Source organism: Centrocercus urophasianus, unplaced genomic scaffold (genome assembly GCF_019232065.1).
Source record: "Centrocercus urophasianus isolate 14NV4802_14NV808 unplaced genomic scaffold, USGS_Curo_1.0 seq_280, whole genome shotgun sequence".
Lineage (NCBI taxonomy): Eukaryota > Metazoa > Chordata > Aves > Galliformes > Phasianidae > Centrocercus > Centrocercus urophasianus.
Window position 1 is genome coordinate 18805 of NW_024884845.1, and position 16533 is coordinate 35337.

Sequence of the window (16533 nt, forward strand, 5' to 3'; positions counted from 1 at the left end):
GGAACCGGCGCGGGATCGGTCCGGAGCGGCCCGCATCTGCGAATCCCGCACCGGAGCCCGGAATCTTTACTTCATGTTGCCATGGGGCTGGGCGACTGTCAGCGCGTTTCTGTAGTGTAGTGGTTATCACGTTCGCCTCACACGCGAAAGGTCCCCGGTTCGAAACCGGGCAGAAACACGGCTTTAACTTTTACGCTTTCCTCCTTTATTTTTCCTTTTTAATTTTCCCACTTCTAAACGTCCTGCTTTGCCCATTTTTTCCTGTTTTTCCCATCTTTTCCCGCTCCCTGCAGCACTTCCGGACAGTTCCCCGCTGTTCCCATAGGGATGCATTCTTTTTCCTAATGCAGGTCTTCCTCGTGGGTTCGCAATTTTCTAGAACCCGTAATTAGCAGGATAATTACGAAAATAATTAAGCAGAATAATTAGTACCTCTCTCTGTAATCACCATGAAGTAACACCTACAGCAGCCGCCCGGCTAGCTCAGTCGGTAGAGCATGAGACTCTTAATCTCAGGGTCGTGGGTTCGAGCCCCACGTTGGGCGCTTTAATTTTTGCTCAAATTCCCTGATTCCAAATCCACGTAATTCCGTTCAGTTAAGCAGAGTCGCATCCAACGCAGCAGCGTGCAGTGCACGTTGTATCTCAATACATTTCTATGTTTCAGCGCATTTCTGTTTTTATTCCAATGTTCGTCTATATTCCAGCCCAACAAGGAGACCTCGATGAGTTTTCTTTTGAAGCTCCCTACGATAATTGCATAGAGAGGAGAAATTCCCTTCCCCGCCCTCTTTGCTGCTTGAGGAGGGGATAAAATCTGAGTTTTCCTCCGAGTTTTCCCCAGATCCGCCCAGTTTGGCAGTCTTATGCTGGGGATCCGCAAGCTGCTCCCGGTCCTACCAGCATCCCCTTATGGGCTGAGATCTCCCAGCCCCACTTGGCTCAGGCTCAGCCTTCGGGGCCGGATTTCCCCTATCAGCGAGGAGATAAGGAGGAGGAAAGGCCTTTTATTCCCTCTGCGGATCGGAACCCAGCAGGAAGCCCATGGCCACGCAGAGCCCCTTGGACAGCCTGCAGAGCGAAGCCTCCTGCTCCATCTGCTTGGGTTACTTCCAGGATCCCGTCTCCATCCCCTGCGGCCACAATTTCTGCCGGGTTTGCATCTCCCGCTGCTGGGAAGGGCTGGAGGGTAATTTCCCCTGTCCACAATGCAGGAAAACGACGTTGCACAAAAATTTCCGCCCCAGCAGAGAGCTGGCAAATATCGCCGGCATCGCCCGGCAGCTGAGCTTGCATTCCTCGACTTGGTGCAAGCAGCACTGCGAGGCTCTCAAGCTCTTCTGCAAAGAGGACCAAGAGCCCATCTGCGCGCAGTGCGACGCGTCCCAGGCTCACCGCTGCCACACTGTGCTCCCTGCCCACCAGGCGGCCCAGGAGTACAAGGTATGGTCCCCAAAAACCCCGAGCCTCCAGCGCAGCGCATCCCTATGGGCGCCCCCACGCGACCCTTTGCTTGGTGCTGCCCCCCATCCTCCCCCTTTGCAATTCGGGACCAACTCCGTCCGCTCTTTGCAGCCTTCCCAGCCTCTCTTTCCTTTGGTGCTTTGCTCTTTGACCGCAGCCTTGCATAAAAGCACTCCACTGAGAGCTCTTAAATACAGACACACACCCCAGAGCTGCTGTTTTGGGGTGTTTGTGAGGGAAATCTCACCGTGTGCTTATCTTGCCCTTCCACGCCTCCTTGCGCAGCTGCCAGTGCTGATTTTCTGTTGCTCTTTCGCAGCATTTTTCTCTACATTCTTCACATTTCCCTCCCTTTTGCTCCCCCGGTTCCCTCTGCAAAATACTTCCAGCTTGCACAGAGCTCCAGAGCAGCACACAAAGCTTCCCTCTGCCCAGCTCTGCACCTTGCATAGGATTCCAGGCTTCAGCAAATCCTCTCCCATCCGACAGAGTGGGAAAACAGGTTCTCCTCCTGTCTTCTTTTGGCACAGGAAGAAATCCAGGCTCGCCTCCAGGCTTCAAAGGAGGAGAGGGAAAAATACCTGGAAAGCAGAAAGACTGGTGGAAGGACGGGCTTGTATTTGGTGGGTGCAGCAGGGGTGGTTTCTGCCTTCCCCTCCTCCCTGCCCTGTTTGTGTTGATGTATTTTGGGGGCATTTATGCGTTTTTGGCTCGCAGCTGGGCTGGGAACGTGCCAAGCCTGTGTTTATCAGCCAGGGTCACACAGCATCCCCTGTGTTAAGGAGATAACGCTGCAGATCCTCCCAAACTCTGTAAATATCCCCCTTACAGGACTCAGCTCCCACCCCTCCTTTGGTTTTGCTTTTGGGATAAACTTCCTGAAAAATCCCCGCTGCTCCCCAAATCCCCAGCGAGACGATCTTTGGCTTTTTGGTGTTCAGTTCCCACTGGCACTGGTTGTAAATTCCCATTGGATTTGGTTGGACATCCCCCAGGACACGGCGTCCTGAGACCCCAGGGGGGTCCTCCTGCCCCCATTCCTTCCCATTGGCTTTCTTTCTCATCCCAACAGGAGAAAACCAAGAAGGAAGGGAAGAGGGTAGTGTGTGAATTCGAGCAGTTGCAGCGATTTCTGAAGGAGAAGGAGCGTTTCCTGCTGGTCCAGCTGGCAGACCTGGACAGAGCCATCGCCAAAGTGCAGGAGGACGCGGTGACCAAGGTGTTGGAGGAGATGTCCCACCTCGACACCCTGATCTGGGAGATGGAGGGCAAATTCCAGCAGCCCGACAGCAAATTCCTGCTGGTGAGAACCCGAAGAGATGGTGGGAAACGGGGGGACGGCGCAAACCCTGAGAGCCCAGACTCAGCCCCGTGGGAGCTCCCCGTGTTGCTGCTGGGGGGATTACGCCGTGGGCAGGGTGGTCTTTGCTGTGCTTTGCAGTGTGAAGGAGGAGCCCTCGGTGCTCCTCTGATCCATCTCTCCTCTCTCCTCCCACCTTTAGGACATCAGGAGGCTCCTGAATAGGTAATGTGGCTCCTTCCCATTTTCACCCTGGTTTTTGGATGGCGCCGGGGGGGAGGACTTTGAGGCAGGGGAGAAAGGGATTTTGTCCCCAGGCAAACATCCTCATCCCATGGCTTCTCCTGTTGGGAATAAAACAAACAACCGGCCAACAAACACAACGTTCCCCTCATCCCCATCCTTCCCCTCTTTGCAGCTGTGAGGTGATGAAGTTCAGCCCCCCGGCAGAGATTTCCCCCACTCTGGAAAGAAGATTGGAGGACTTTCTTCACAAGAACGTCCTGGTGAGATGCACGCTGAGGAAGTGCCAAGGTACCCAGTTGGGCTGGGGTCTCGTCCAGGTTTAGGAGGATCACGGGGGTCTTGCAATAAACCCGAAGCTTTTGCATTGCGAAGCCCCCAGACCCCCATGGTTTCCCTTCCCCATCTCCCAGCCCCTTTTCCTGAAGCATAAACCTGATGTTGTGCTTTTATTTTCCTTTTCAGACAGCCTGATGTTTCAACTGCAAGAGCCAGGTACGTCCGCAGTGGTGGCTATGGGGTGGGAGGGCGGTTTTCTTGGCGTGTGGATGGGAAAAAAACAAGGCAATCCCAGAGGGAAGGGAGGGAATGAGGGCAGGGTCCTCATGCTGGTGGTCCCGCAGAGCCAAAAAACAGATTCAAGGCAAAACCAGAGAGTGTTTGTGCTTCCCCTTCCCCCCCATGAATGTGAGCTGTCCCTTCCCCACGTCTTTGCCCTCCCCTCCTTATGCTGCCTTAAAATTTGTCCTCTCCCCGTTCTCCTGCCTCTCTTCTCCTCTCCCCACATGTCTCTACTGGGGGACACCGAGGTTGGTAGCAGCCCCACACACCCCATAGAATCACAGATGTTGGAGAAGACCCTCAAAGGCCGCCCAACCCAACCACCAACCCAGGTCCAAAAGTGCACGGAGAAAAGGGTGGAAGGAAGAGGAACCTCAGCAGCTCTCCCCAAGCCTAAATCCTATCTCCATTACCCCTCTTGTCCCACAGCCAACATCACCATGGACCCCACCACCGCTCACCCCAACCTCCACCTCTCCGAGGACCGAAAACAAGCCCGGGGTCAACTGATGCCACAGGAGCTCCCCGAGAACCCCGAGAGGTTCAGCTTCGAGCCCTGCGTGTTGGGCTGCCAGGGCTTCACCTCGGGGAGGCACTTCTGGGAGGTGGAGGTGGGACAGGGGGGGGTTTGGGCCCTTGGGGTGGCCCGAGCTTCCATGAAGAGGAAGGGACCCATGAGCTTCAGCCCCAAAGAAGGGGTCTGGGCTCTGGAGGCCTATCACTCCCTCACGTCCCCCCGTGCCAACCTACGTCTGAATGCACTGCCCAGAAGGATTCGGGTCTCCCTGGACTACGAAGGGGGTCGGGTGGCGTTTTTCAGCTCGGATGACGACACTCCCATCTTGGTGTACACCAGGGCTTCGTTCAACGGGGAGAAGGTCCTCCCTTGGTTCAAGATAGGGATGGGGGCTCGCCTGCAAGAAATCACCCAAAATTCCCCTTCGGAGGAGCAGCCCACGAGCGGGCAGCTGATGTCCCATCTGGACTGGGTCGGGTTCAGGTCTCCACTGAAGATCTGTCCTTGAGATGCCCGTCAGTGAAAGGGACGTCGGGTGGGATGCGTGCTGCGCTCGCTTGGAGCATCCTGCCAAGGGGACCGGCTGCTCCGCGCCCCACGGGGAGCCCTGGGTTGGTCCCTCTGCAGAAACCACCAGAGAGCAACAAAGAGCTGGGAGGAAATGCATACATCTGTCTGTTTCCTATCTGACATCCATGGCGGGGCCGATCCGGGGTGTTCTGCAAAGGGATGCGGCCTTTCGCTGCAAATAGCAATGCCTGGTGTGGGGAGCTGGTCTCTGCCTACGTTCCTGATAGTTAATTTTAATTAAAAGTCCGTTCTGCACACTCCTTTCTGCCTCACTACGGGTGCACGGCTCTGGGTTGGCTTTGGGTGCTCGGCTCCGGGTCAGCGTTGGGCCAGCAAAGCGAAGGGGAGCTGCTCAGGGTGAGGACTCACCTGCACGGATTCCCTCAAAAACCCTGCTTTCTTCTGAGAAAGCACAAAAGAGGAAGAGGCAGCACCAAAACGAACACAGGTTGGTGATTGTGGAACCAAAAAAGAGGAACAAAAAGAGAGTGGGAGGGAGCGGGCGACATCAGGGCTCAGAATAGCAGATGCGATATGAGTGTGCATCCCACGACGAAGCCCAGCCTCACCATCCCCAAAGGTCAAACCTACAGCTGGTGTTTCAGCACGGCTCTTTGCTGCGTTGGTATTTTTCCTCAGTGCAATGCATTGCTGCCAAATGCTCCCACCAGGGTCAATTCTCCTCCATAGATCTGCAATGCAGATGTTTCTCCAGCCCAGCTGGTTTTCCAGGCTCTGCAATCAGTGCTTTTCAGGACGCGACGAAACTCATTTGCCCCATCTAAGATGGGAGCCTTGCTTTGGGATGAAAGGCTCTGTGCCCCAGGGGTTGCGGTTGCAGGGAGTTTGCTTCTGCTCCCTCAGCTCCCACAAGTGCCATCCCTGCAGCTCTTCCCAATGGGAAGGGTTTGCTGGAAGTGGATTTCGCCCCTGCAAACCTGCCTGAGTGAATGGCAGTCGTCTCCTTCAGTTGGGTCTCAGTGGTTGCCATGCAAAAATTAAGTGTATACGTAATGCATGGATTTATTCTGTTTTTGTACTTAGCCGTGGGGCTCAGCACAAGGACAGCGGGGTGGAAATGGCTGGAAATGTGTCCTCAAGAGCTCAGAGCCAGGACTGTGAGCGCTCTGAGTCGGTGCTGGGCTGCAAGAGAGAGGCTGAGCCCCACAGACAGAACCTTGTGCTCCTCCACATCCCTGCAAGGATCTGCCTGCACGTTTCCTCCCCTATTTCCTTATGGTTTCCCTACGTAACCCCACTCCCGACGGCTTTATCCTAAAAGGAAGCCGACAAAACTGCAAGGCAACGTCGCTCAGCATCTCCCCAGGACAAGAAACTGGGGAAGAGACACAGGAGAAACCCAGAGCTCCCAGCCCAGGGTGCCACCAGGAGCAGACCTGCGGGCTCAACCCATCCATCCCGCAGCTCTACCCCGGAATGGGAAGGAACAGGAAGGGAAAACCCCAAACCCCATCAAAGGGCTGAAAACAACAGGTTCTGTAGGTTCACCAGGGAAGAAATCCAGAGGGATGTTAGGCTTCCCAAAGGAGGAGAGAGAAGGGCTGTGAGGAAGAAGAGCGCCCTGGAGTGCCCAAACCTGGAGGATCTGGTAGGTGTCAGCGCTGCGTCGTCCGTAGCCTCATTTCTCTCCATCCTTTTTGCCTCCTGTGCCTTTGGGACCCTCGCCTTTCTGCCCCAAATTCGTGCCCATCTGTTTATGACTTTTTGGGTTTCGTTTCTTCCCTCCCCTGCCCCCCAAATTCAACACAATTCAGTAAGGGTTCCAGCTCACCATTGAGCTCCTCCGGTGGGTGATGCCCACCCATGAGCCCCCCCATGGTATTTCCAGCCCCACTGCTCTTTGTGTTCCACTTCTTGCATCAGAAGGAAAGCTGGGCCCCAGCAGGGAGCGCTCAGCAGGAAAACACGGAGCTCTTCTTGCTCTGGGCAGCTGGAAGACCTGAAAAATGAGATCGAGAAGAGGCAGAAAAACACCGCCAAGCTCTCGGAGGAGATTTCCCAGCAGGAAACGAAACCACAGGGAGAGAAGAGTCAGCATTCGGTGAGCGAATTCCTCCAGGGAAGCTCCTTTCAAGGGGAAAAATCCTTTAGGGATGCCCTCCCCACCCCGGGCTGGTGGCTCCGTCAGGTGTTTTCCTCCTATTTTACTCCGTTCCATCAGCCCGAAGCCCCCACTGCAATGAGGAGACGGGGGTCTGCAGCCTCCTCTTCCTCCCATCATTTTCTCCTCTCCTCCCAGTATTTTTGGTGTGGAAGATCCTCGTGGGGGTCCGTTTTAAAAGGGGAAAAGCCACGGCTGGGTTGGGAGATAAAAGTGGGGTGGATCTGCAGGATCCATTGCGGCGCATGGGTGCTCCTGGCTGTTCACCTTCCTCACGGAGGAAGAGCAGAGAGATCCATCTCTGCTCAAACAGTTATTTTATGACTTAAGGACAAAATGGGGCGCAGCTTGGAAGACCCCAGAGCTCCACCCTCACTCGAAAGCTCCATTTTCCATGCTTTAAAGGCAAAACGGGTCGTGCGCTGGCCTGAGTTCCCTCTCCCCTTCCTGTCTTCTGTCCCCAGGATGTGAAAAGCCCCTCCACCAGGTACGTGGCCCCTCTGAAAAGCTGCTCTGTGAGCTTTGCATCGAGCGGTGGTGACCGTAGGGAAGGAAGCTCATCAGCGAAGGCTCCTCTGCTCCGGGGGAACTGTGAGATCTGGGGGGTATTTGGGGTATTTTGGCCTCTGCGTGCTGCTTTCCGCCTTTACCTCCTTGGTGATTCCAGGGATGTAATGATCAGAGGGGCCTCCATCTCAAAACTGAGCCTCCGCGTGGCAAAGGCTCGTTTTAATTCCCTGCAATGTCTCCAAGCTTTTCTCTCGCCCATTCCACCCAAGCAGGTCTCCAAGAAAAAAACAATTAATTAGGTCATTATTTCAAGTAGAAATGCTCAGCCTTCATCCTGGCGAGGTTTGGGTTGCCAAGGAGGGAAGCATCTCCATCCCCCGGTCCCTCATGACATCGGATTTCCTGCATGGTCCTCTGTGATGGAACCACCCTGAAAAAAAATGCTCCGATTTTATTATTTTATAATGTTATTATATTATATTATTATATTATGATTTATTATTTCCATTTCCCACCTTCCCCCAGGTGCGGAAAGGTGACCTTCCAGCTGCCAGCGGGGCCAGAAGAGAGGCTGAGCCATTTCTCATGGAGGAACGGAGCTCTGAAGGAACACCTCAAGAAGCTTCAAGGTACTCAGAAAGGTTTCGGGTGGGAAAAGGTGATATTTTGGTGAAAACCAGCTCGTTTTGGACACAGCAGAATGAAGCAGAGAGATGGAAGAGCAGCGGGTTACCCCCAGTCAGGAGAAACGAGTGGTTGAGCCCCGGAGGACTCAATGCCTCGTTTGCCACTCTCTCAATTACACGTTTTGCTGTGATTCTTAGAAGTGCTCACGGGTGAAGCTCTCTGGCTTTGCTCCCCTCCAGCTTTGCCTTTCCTAAAAGTGCTTTTTTGCCCAGCATGGGAGCCCAAAGCCGCGTTACCTGTCGGATGGAGACGCGCCTGGACCCACGGGCTGAACCCAAACGGGCAGAAATGGAGGCTGAGGGAGGAACTCACAAAATCAGGGCAACCAAACGAGTTTTCCTCACCCTGCAGGCCGAGCCTGGCTGTAATTTGGGATGATGGCCCCAGGGCAGATCCCTCGCCTTGATGGTTTCCCATCAGCAAATAGGGCGGGCGGGTTGACTTCATTCATTATCCCTGCCTTCAGATTTCAGCTCTTTTTTTTTTGGGGGGGGGGGGGTTGGCTGAACAGGTCTGGGTTGGCCTAGGAGATAAAGCACTGCAGGCTGTGCTGGGTAACATCCCACAGATCCCCTTCCTTTCATTTTTTCTCCCCCCACCGTTTCTTTTGGAGCTGGAAGTCTGCAGCAACACCTTTCATTTCTGGTCATTTCAGGGGCTCAAAACACTCTTTTATTGTCATATGGAACGTGGGAGGGGTCTCCACCTTTCGTCTTTTTACTTCTTTCTTTGGGGTTTTTTACCCTCCTGATGCCAACCCACGGCCCCACAGAACGGTTGAGGTTGGGAGGGACGGTCCCGTCCTACAACCCTCCTCCAGTGGGGCCAGCTGGAGCAAATGCAACCCATTTAGTGCCAACCCTCTCCGAAGATCCAAACCTTGCTTTAGATCCAAACCTCTCCCCATCCTTGGTGGCTTCAGCACGGAGGACCCCCAAAACCTCCCCCTCCTCTTACACCCCACAGCCAGCATCACCCTGGACCCCGACACCGCTCACCCCGACCTCGTCCTCTCCGAAGACAGGAAGAGTGTGAAACGTGGGGCGGGACAGCAGGACCTCCCCGATAACCCCGAAAGATTTGCCTACTGGCCCTTTGTTTTGGGCCACCCAAGCTTCTCCTCCGGCCGTCACTGCTGGGAGGTGGAAGTGGGGGACGAAGGGGACTGGGCCGTCGGCGTGGCTCGAGAATCCATCCCACGAAAAGGTCAACTGAGCCTCTGTCCCAAAGGGGGGATTTGGGGGGTGGAGAAATGGGGGGGACAGATCCGGGCTCTCACCACCCACAAGGTGACCCTGTTAGCACTGCGCTGGGTGCCCAGGAAGGTCAGCATCCACTTGGACTACGCCGGAGGGACGGTGGCGTTTTTTGACGCCGACGAAGGGGGGCTCATCTTTGTCTTTTCCCACGCGTCTTTCGCTGGGGAGGGGGTCCGTCCGTGGCTGTGGGTGGTGGGGGTCAGGTCCCAGCTCAGGCTTTGCCCCTGAGACACAGACGAGGGTCACCCCACATCCTACAGCCTCAGGGGGCGGCCCCTTCCCTTCCCATCCCATGGGGAGAAGATGAGATGAGGAGCTGGGTTTTTGTGCATCCTTCATCCCCACGAACCCACTGCCGTGGCATCGCACCGGTATGACACTGACTGATGTGATATCACCAAGAAGTGCTGAGCAAGAGAAAATTGGGGCAACAGAAGGGAAAAAGTGCTGCGCTGGGTGATTAGAATGCAGGAAAGAATGGTCAGGAGGGAAAATCCCAGCCAACAGAGCAGCAGGAAGGCGGATTTCCCCAGGGTTTGCCTGACCAGGTACTGCTGTCCCCGACCTGAGATGGTCACCTTCAAATCAAGTGGTCCACCTTCATGAAGATTTGGTGTTTGAAGCCTCAGAGTGTACAATGACTCTTAATAAAGCACTTGATTTTCCCCTCTGTGTCTTTCTCTCTGCCAATAGACAGCAGAATACAGTAGGCAGCTTTCAGGGGTGACCCACTTGAATGGGTCTTTCTGGGCTCCAACACGGCCAACGTTGTGCAGGCACCAGGAATGGGATTTACTCATCCCAAAGCCTTGGGATTTGGGCCAACAAACCCTTCAGATTTATTTCCCGCATCCTCAGGGTCGTTCTGAACATCTGGTGGATCAGAAAGATTAAAGATTTCTGTCTCTCCCCATCTGGTTGCACCTCTATGCGTAAGAGAACCCGTTGGCCTCCCCTTAATCCCCATGAACCTGGCATCCAGTGAATAAACAGGCACGGAAGAACTTTATGACATACAAACCTTTTTATTTCATCTAAAACCGTAAGATTGGAGAATCCGAGTGATGCAAGATGGGGTAAAAGGGTCTCTGTTTGCTAATGAAACCCCAAAACTGGCACTGGTAATTCTGAACCCTGACCTGAAGGTGCTTAAGCTTTTGGGGTGGCTGGGAATGGGAAGAGAAGGCAGAAAATCCAACGAGGAATTCAATAGGAGCCCCCCAAAGCGCTGGGACAGGGATGTTGGGGTCGTAATGTTGGTGTTTGGGTGCAGGGGAGCTTCAGGGACACAGCGTGATCTGAGAGCCCTCGCCCCACACCAGGAACCAGGGGTGGATGCTCTCCCCTTGGAATGCGGCCGATGGGAAAATGAAGATCAGAGCCCTCTTATCAGCATCAAAAAATGCCACCTGGCCCCTCTCGTAGTCCAGGGCGACCCGAACCCTTTTGGGAACCTGGATTTGGGGCAACGTCATGCGCTCAAAGGAGGACAGAGCCCAAAACTGTCCCTCACAGAAACCCATAGACCAGAGCTCAACCTCAGGGCTCGCACCGCTCTCTTCCCTCCTCTTTAGGGACTCTTTGGCCGCACCAACAGCCCAGGAGCCTTCGGGTGCCACTTCCACCTCCCAGCAGCATCTCCCCGACGTGACGCCCTCACGGCCCAGCACGAAGGGATCGCTCCCAAATTCCTCCTTGGCTGCATCCCGTTGGGCATCTTCCCACCTCACGCTGCTCCCATCCGCTGACACGGAGAGCTGGGGGTGAGCTGTGGATGGATCCAGGGTCACACTCACTGCCAAAGGAAGCCAGAGCGTGTCCCATGAGCCCAGGGTTGCTGGGATGAGCAGGGAGGTCCGCTGGAGTTCACCCCATCCCTTGGGAAGCTCTGCTCTCTTTGGGATGCTCTTCCTTCCTTGGGACCCTCTTTGGGACCCTCTTTGGGCAAAGGCTTCCCTGACTCCTTGAGATGTTTTCCCCCTCTATTTTATTGCTTTGTTCAGACAGAAATATCTTCCCCAGATCTTCCCCCAGAACACAGCCCATCCCATGCTGCTCTCATCCTTCCTTTGGCTTCTCTCAATCCCTGCTGCTCCAGAAGATGGACTTACTCTTTTCAGGCAGCTCAAACATCAGGATTTCTACAAGAAAGGGGAGAAGAAAAGAAATGTCTGATTTAACATCATAATCTCAGTGTTTTTTGCCCAGAATCTCTTATTTTGCCCAGAAATTCTTTTCTCTTCAAGAAGTCCATTATGGTTCTGATTCCAACAAGCACAGCTGATGCTCCCCACTCCAGCCCATGCTCAATACCTTTGAAGTTCTTCAGAATCTCCTCTAATGCATTATTTTTCTCCCTGAAGTGACTGAGTTTCCTTTCCAGGTCTGGAAGAAGCAACACGGGCAGCTGGAAGTATTCCTTTCCCAACCTGGAGGAAGAGGAAAGAAGGAAGCTGCCAGCCTGGAGCCATTCCCACTTCATGCCATCTCTCCCTCCCCTCCATCCCATTTGCTTCCATTGAACGAGGTGGGCTCAGGAAGCTCCCTTCACCTGCTCACGGTGCTCCTGATGTCCTGGAAAGGAGAAAGGGGAAAAGAAACTCAGTGAAAGGATTTTGGCAGCAAAATCCCTACTGAAAACCCAACAGCTTTCTGTCGGCCATCGCCCACAGCCATAAAACACAGTGATGCCAACCGTGGCATTCTCCACCTCCTCACCTGCAGAAACTGGCTTGCTGGTTGCTGGCACTTCTCCTCCGTCTCCTGGATGATGGCATCCAGCTGGGAGATCTCCTTGGTCAGGATGGTGACGTTCTCTTCCTGCGTTTTCTCCACGTCCCTCTCCGTGTTTTCCAGCTGGGCCAGCAGGTGACGTTCCTGCTCCTCCAGGAAGAGCCGCAGCCCTTCAAATACACCCAAAACCTTCTGCCGTTCGGTGCTGGTTTTCTCCTGCAAGGACAAGGGGTCACGGGAGGAGCCAGCGAGTCCTGCACCCCCAGGAAGAGGCAGCACCCGATTATCCCAAGGTATTCCACAGCAGGGATGTCCCGATGGATTGCAATGCACCCCCGAGCCAACGGTGCTTCATGGCTGTGAGATTTTGCTTTGCATCCCCCCGTTGAGTCTCTCCCCAATGAATTTTTGCTTTGCATCCCCCAGCTGCATCCCTTCCCAATCAGATTTTGCTCTTTCCATCCCTTGACCCTAAAGCCCTACCCCTAAAGCCAAAGGAACCCACCCAGACCCCCATCCTGCTCATGACAGTTAAACAGACGCTCACCAAATACTCCCAATTTCTCCTCATCTCAGCCTCTCGGAAACCCAGGAGTTTGTCTCTGCCTTCCTTCAGCCCTTGCAGATGGGATTGGATTTGTTCCTGGGGGAAGAAAATGCAATTCCAGGAGCTGGGAGATGGCAGAGCGCCCGAAACGCATTGATTTGGGAGGGGGTCTGCATGGTGGTCAGCTCCAGGGCTTCCCTTCAGCCTCTTGGTCCAGGAGCTCAGGGCAGGGGAATGGTTTAAATGGTGATCAATGCCACAAAGCTTTTGGATCCGACTCATTGAAAGCACCCTCTTTATTGCTGTGTTTTTTACCTTTAGCCATCAGGAATGCACGGATGAACCAGATCGAGTTCTGCAATGGGGAGGAGGGGCCGAAGCCCTTTGGCTTGCAGAAACCTTCAGGTCAGGACCCAGCGTGGGAAGTGAAGCAGCAGAAGCATCACAGTGAAACAGCCTGCTTTGCTGTGGGGGTTCTGAGCACCCAGAGAAGGGGGACGGCGCTCCTGCCCCCCATTTACAGCCCTGGCTGTGGGGTGGGACGCATTGCAGCCCCATAGCGAAGTGCCACGGAGGGAGCATCGCGGTGAGATGGGAAAACCCCAGCCAACAAATGAAGCCTTTACCTTGTATTCCTGGACAGCATCCTGCACAGGAAGCATCACATGAGCCCGGTGCAGCCGCGACTCGCGGCAGATGAGGCAGATGAAAGCTTCATCGTCTTTGCAATAAATGCTCAGAGGTTCCCGGTGCTTTTTGCACCCTTCCTGCCCCGCAGCGTCCCTCTGGGCTGCCTGCAGGCTCAGCCTCCTGGCGATCTCCAGCATCCTCGCCAGCTCCCTGTTGGGACATAAAATCCTCTCCGCCGCCGTCTCCTTGCATTGCGGGCAGCAGAAATCCCCCGTGCTCCGTTCCCAGCACCGAGCGATGCAGTCCCTGCAGAAATTGTGGCCGCAGTGGATGGAGACGGGATCTCGGAAATATTCCAGGCAAATGGGGCAGGAGGCTTCGCTGGGGAGGTGGGACGCGGGGCTGGGTGCAGCCATGGGGCCCCGCGGAGCACTGAGAGTTTCATTTTCTTTGTGGAAGGCGTTTCCCTTCCCACCGCCGCCCCCTCCGAGGGTTTGGGGTGGGCAGAGCCAGGGCTGAGCTCGGGGTGGGGGAGAGGTGGTGATGGCTCGATGGCTGCATCCCATATAAGTGTGCCCTAAACACGGGTTGGTAGGGGGGGAAGAACGGGGGTGAGAACAAAAGGGATTTGGGGCGGGGGCTTGGGGTAGGGTGAGGGTTAATGATTGCATATTGCATCCCCCATAGCGGTCTCTGCGCCCTACAGATCAGCACCAAAACGCCTGGTCCCTATGGCACGGCAGGGGGGGAAGAAAGGGGACAGAACCCACAGCACGGGTGGGAGCAAAGGGGATTTGGGGAGGGGTCTGAGCTGGGATGGGGGACAACTGCCGACGGTCCGAGCCTCGCTGGTTGCAGCCCCTATAAAGAGGCGCTCAAGCCCTGAACATCGCTGCTCTGGTACCCAAAACATCCACGCCTTGAAGAAATTAAGCAGAAACCCATTTAAAAAGTCCGCCTTAATTAGTCACGTTCGTGCTCTTCTTGCAGGAAGGGGTTGAGAAAACGCCTCTGCCCCACAGCAGAGCCTCCTGCCCCCCCCCCGAGCCCACGCTTTGTCACTGCACCATCGGGTGCTGCTCGCTGTGAGCTCGGGGCTCGTTTGCAGGAGGATGCCGTTATTTTTAATGGTGCCCCACCTCAGTTTACAGCAATATAGGAATAATAATAATAATAATAATAATAATAATAATAATAAAGCACCAAAATTTCTGAACTGGGCTCGCTCAAAGCCACCTTAAGCTTTAAGGTTTAGGGCTGATGTTACAAGAAATGGTTCCCTTCTCTGTGGCTTCTTACTGTTTAACATCTGCTGGATGTGGCGATGGATGCTTCGCCCTCTCCTCAGTCTCTCCCTTCGGGAAGGTATTCCCTCAACCACATTTTCTCTCCATCACATTTTCCTGCAGGCATATATGGGCTGCATATATGGGCAAATAAATGGGCTCAGGCAGCCCCCAGAAACCCCAATTTCCTCCACACTGCTCCAAATCTCCACCGAATTCCCCCCAAAACGCCCCTAGGAGGGCAATGGGATCGGGAAGCCAGGCCACGGGGTGGGATCAGAAAACCCATAGCCACGCACGGATGCCCCTCCAAGAGGCCCCAAACCTTTCAGCGCTGGACAAAAAGAGATTCCCATGGCCACGGGGCGCGTGTGGGGTGCAGGTGGGGCCATTGAGGCCCTTTGGGGCCAAGCAAAGCAAAGCAAAGCAAAGCAAAGCAAAGCAAAGCAGCGTCGTTGGGTTTGGAGGACATCAACGTCCCACTGGTTTCTTTCTGAGTGTCCTGCACCCAAAAGCTGCAGCCGCTGAGGGTCGCCACGCACGGATAACAGCAAATGTGTTGTTTAGGGCAGCTCTCAGGAGATGCTTTGTCCCCGTGCAAGCATGCACCGCTTGATTTGCGTGCAGGATGCAACCTTTGCATGCGCTGCAGGGCGGTGGGCTGTGGGATGGAGCAAATTGAGGGGTTCTCATTCAGTGGGGTGAAGAATTACGCTCCAGGACAGCTTGTGGTATTTTTAAAACCATTTTCAGTATTTCTGAAGCCACATTTTGGGGGAGAAACCGGCTGTTTTTGGGGCTGGGCGCAGCGGGGGGCTTTGCAGAGCGAGCAGAGCAAAAGCTTTTGGCAACAGGATGCGATTAAAGATAAGCTGTAATTGGCTGCTGCTGCTCGGCTCAGTGCTGAGCCGTGAAAAACAAAATCAGAAAGCTGATTAAAAGCAGAATTGAAAGTAGAGCTGCGGGGTGAGCGCAGAAACAGGAGCAACGAATGGAAAAGAAGTGAGGAAACAAGGGGAGGTTTTGGTGCTGAGAGGGGGGGGCTGGTCAAGCTGCATTGCTAATTAATTAGTGCTGTAAAAGTGCCTTTATTAACGAGCAGTGCAGGCGGATTGCCGGGGGCTGAGCCCCATAGGGAAGAATGGGGTTGGGGTCATCCATCCGTTTCCCTTGGTGTTTGATTTAGGGGGTGCCCTGCAGAGGTCTGCAGCTCTTAACGAGGCAGGAAGTAATTAAGGCTGTTTATTTTCCCTGCGACGAAACTCCCTCTCCCTCCACGTGCAGGAAGGGGAACGGCCTGGGTGGAAATAGAGTTACCTTTCCATCCCTCTGGGTCTTGAAGGGTGTTTGTCCTGCCTCGCTCTTAACGAGGCAGGAAGTAATTAAGGCAGTTTTATTTTCGCTGCTCCCTTTCACCTCAGCACCTGCAGGAAGGGCAACAGACCGAGCAGAAAACGAAAGCTGCTCTGTCATTTATCGCTGTCACCGCTATGGATGAAGATAACCCAGCTGAGAGCTTCCAGGACGAGGCTTCCTGCTCCCTCTGCTTGGGCTTCTTCCAAGATCCCGTCTCCATCCACTGCGGGCACAACTTCTGCAGGGCGTGCATCACCCGCTGCTGGGAGGAAGAGGAGCAAACCTTCCCCTGCCCTCGCTGCAAGGCGACGGCAGCGCAGCCAAACCTGCGGCCCAACCGCGAGCTGGCCAAGATCATCGAGATTGCCAAAAGGCTGAGCCTGAGGGCCCCCGGCGCTGGGGAGAGGCTCTGCGAGAGGCACCGCGAGGTCCTGAAGCTGTTCTGCGAGGAGGACCAGGCTCCCATCTGCCTGGTGTGCAGGGAGTCCCAGGCGCACCGCCTGCACGCCGCCGTCCCCATCGAGGAGGCGGTGGAGGAGCAGAAGGTACGGAGGGTCGTGGAGGGGTCTTGGGGGGCTGCTTTGCTTGGAAAGCTTTGGCTTTCCGACTTCTTTCCACGTGCTTTGGTTGGAGGATGGCCAGTCTTCACTTTGTTGGCTCTGTTCTCTTCCATCGTTGGTCATCCCAACGCTGCCCCTATCGAGGAGATGGTGGAGGGCACCGAGGAGGAGGAGGAGGAGGGTGAAGG

At 54.8% G+C, this 16533-nt stretch overlaps 4 protein-coding genes and 2 non-coding genes across 17 annotated transcripts in view; 5 read left to right on the forward strand and 1 right to left on the reverse strand.

Annotated features, from left to right (window-relative positions):
* Positions 1–105: 105 nt before the first annotated feature.
* Positions 106–178, forward strand: TRNAV-CAC. Its single transcript has one exon. It is a non-coding gene; the product is annotated as a tRNA-Val (tRNA).
* A 294-nt stretch (positions 179–472) lies between these two features.
* On the forward strand, positions 473–545 carry TRNAK-CUU. Its single transcript has one exon. It is a non-coding gene; the product is annotated as a tRNA-Lys (tRNA).
* A 316-nt stretch (positions 546–861) lies between these two features.
* On the forward strand, positions 862–4915 carry LOC122164972 (E3 ubiquitin-protein ligase TRIM39-like). Of its 3 annotated transcripts, XM_042827496.1 has the most exons (7): positions 862–1443; positions 1995–2087; positions 2537–2767; positions 2967–2989; positions 3183–3298; positions 3473–3502; positions 3998–4915. In XM_042827496.1, the coding sequence occupies exons 1-7, from the start codon at positions 1045–1047 to the stop codon at positions 4591–4593; spliced, it is 1488 nt and encodes a 495-aa protein (XP_042683430.1). In that variant the 5' UTR covers positions 862–1044; the 3' UTR covers positions 4594–4915. The 3 variants fall into 3 exon arrangements, with proteins under 3 accessions (XP_042683430.1, XP_042683431.1, XP_042683432.1); XM_042827497.1 differs by lacking the exons at positions 862–1443; positions 1995–2087 and adding an exon at positions 2100–2423; XM_042827498.1 differs by lacking the exons at positions 862–1443; positions 1995–2087 and adding an exon at positions 2101–2420.
* A 741-nt stretch (positions 4916–5656) lies between these two features.
* LOC122164975 (E3 ubiquitin-protein ligase TRIM39-like) lies at positions 5657–9838 on the forward strand. Of its 4 annotated transcripts, XM_042827505.1 has the most exons (5): positions 5657–5773; positions 6607–6717; positions 7242–7264; positions 7813–7916; positions 8941–9838. In XM_042827505.1, the coding sequence occupies exons 1-5, from the start codon at positions 5669–5671 to the stop codon at positions 9459–9461; spliced, it is 864 nt and encodes a 287-aa protein (XP_042683439.1). In that variant the 5' UTR covers positions 5657–5668; the 3' UTR covers positions 9462–9838. The 4 variants fall into 4 exon arrangements, with proteins under 4 accessions (XP_042683439.1, XP_042683437.1, XP_042683438.1 ...); XM_042827503.1 differs by lacking the exons at positions 5657–5773; positions 7242–7264 and adding an exon at positions 6178–6264 and having other exon boundaries at positions 6540–6717; XM_042827504.1 differs by lacking the exons at positions 5657–5773; positions 7242–7264 and adding an exon at positions 6186–6264.
* A 404-nt stretch (positions 9839–10242) lies between these two features.
* On the reverse strand, positions 10243–16527 carry LOC122164971 (E3 ubiquitin-protein ligase TRIM7-like). Of its 6 annotated transcripts, none has more exons than XM_042827493.1 (8): positions 15747–16527; positions 13140–13353; positions 12514–12609; positions 11952–12182; positions 11785–11807; positions 11547–11662; positions 11345–11374; positions 10243–11028 (listed from the first exon to the last, which is right to left on the reverse strand). In XM_042827493.1, exons 1-8 carry the CDS (start codon positions 15752–15754, stop codon positions 10514–10516), a joined length of 1233 nt encoding a protein of 410 aa, XP_042683427.1. In that variant the 5' UTR covers positions 15755–16527; the 3' UTR covers positions 10243–10513. The 6 variants fall into 6 exon arrangements, with proteins under 6 accessions (XP_042683427.1, XP_042683426.1, XP_042683429.1 ...); XM_042827492.1 differs by having other exon boundaries at positions 13140–13449; XM_042827495.1 differs by having other exon boundaries at positions 14443–16527.
* LOC122164973 (E3 ubiquitin-protein ligase TRIM39-like) overlaps positions 15331–16533 on the forward strand; it is a 4331-nt gene continuing 3128 nt past the window's right edge. Inside the window, exons 1-2 of one of the 2 annotated variants that reach the window (XM_042827499.1) lie at positions 15331–15431; positions 15851–16330. In XM_042827499.1, coding sequence (XP_042683433.1) covers positions 15920–16330 — 411 coding nt within the window. In that variant the 5' untranslated portion in view covers positions 15331–15431; positions 15851–15919. Of the gene's footprint in view, positions 15432–15700; positions 16331–16533 lie in introns of those variants that run through there. The other variant, XM_042827500.1, reaches the window with a different exon arrangement.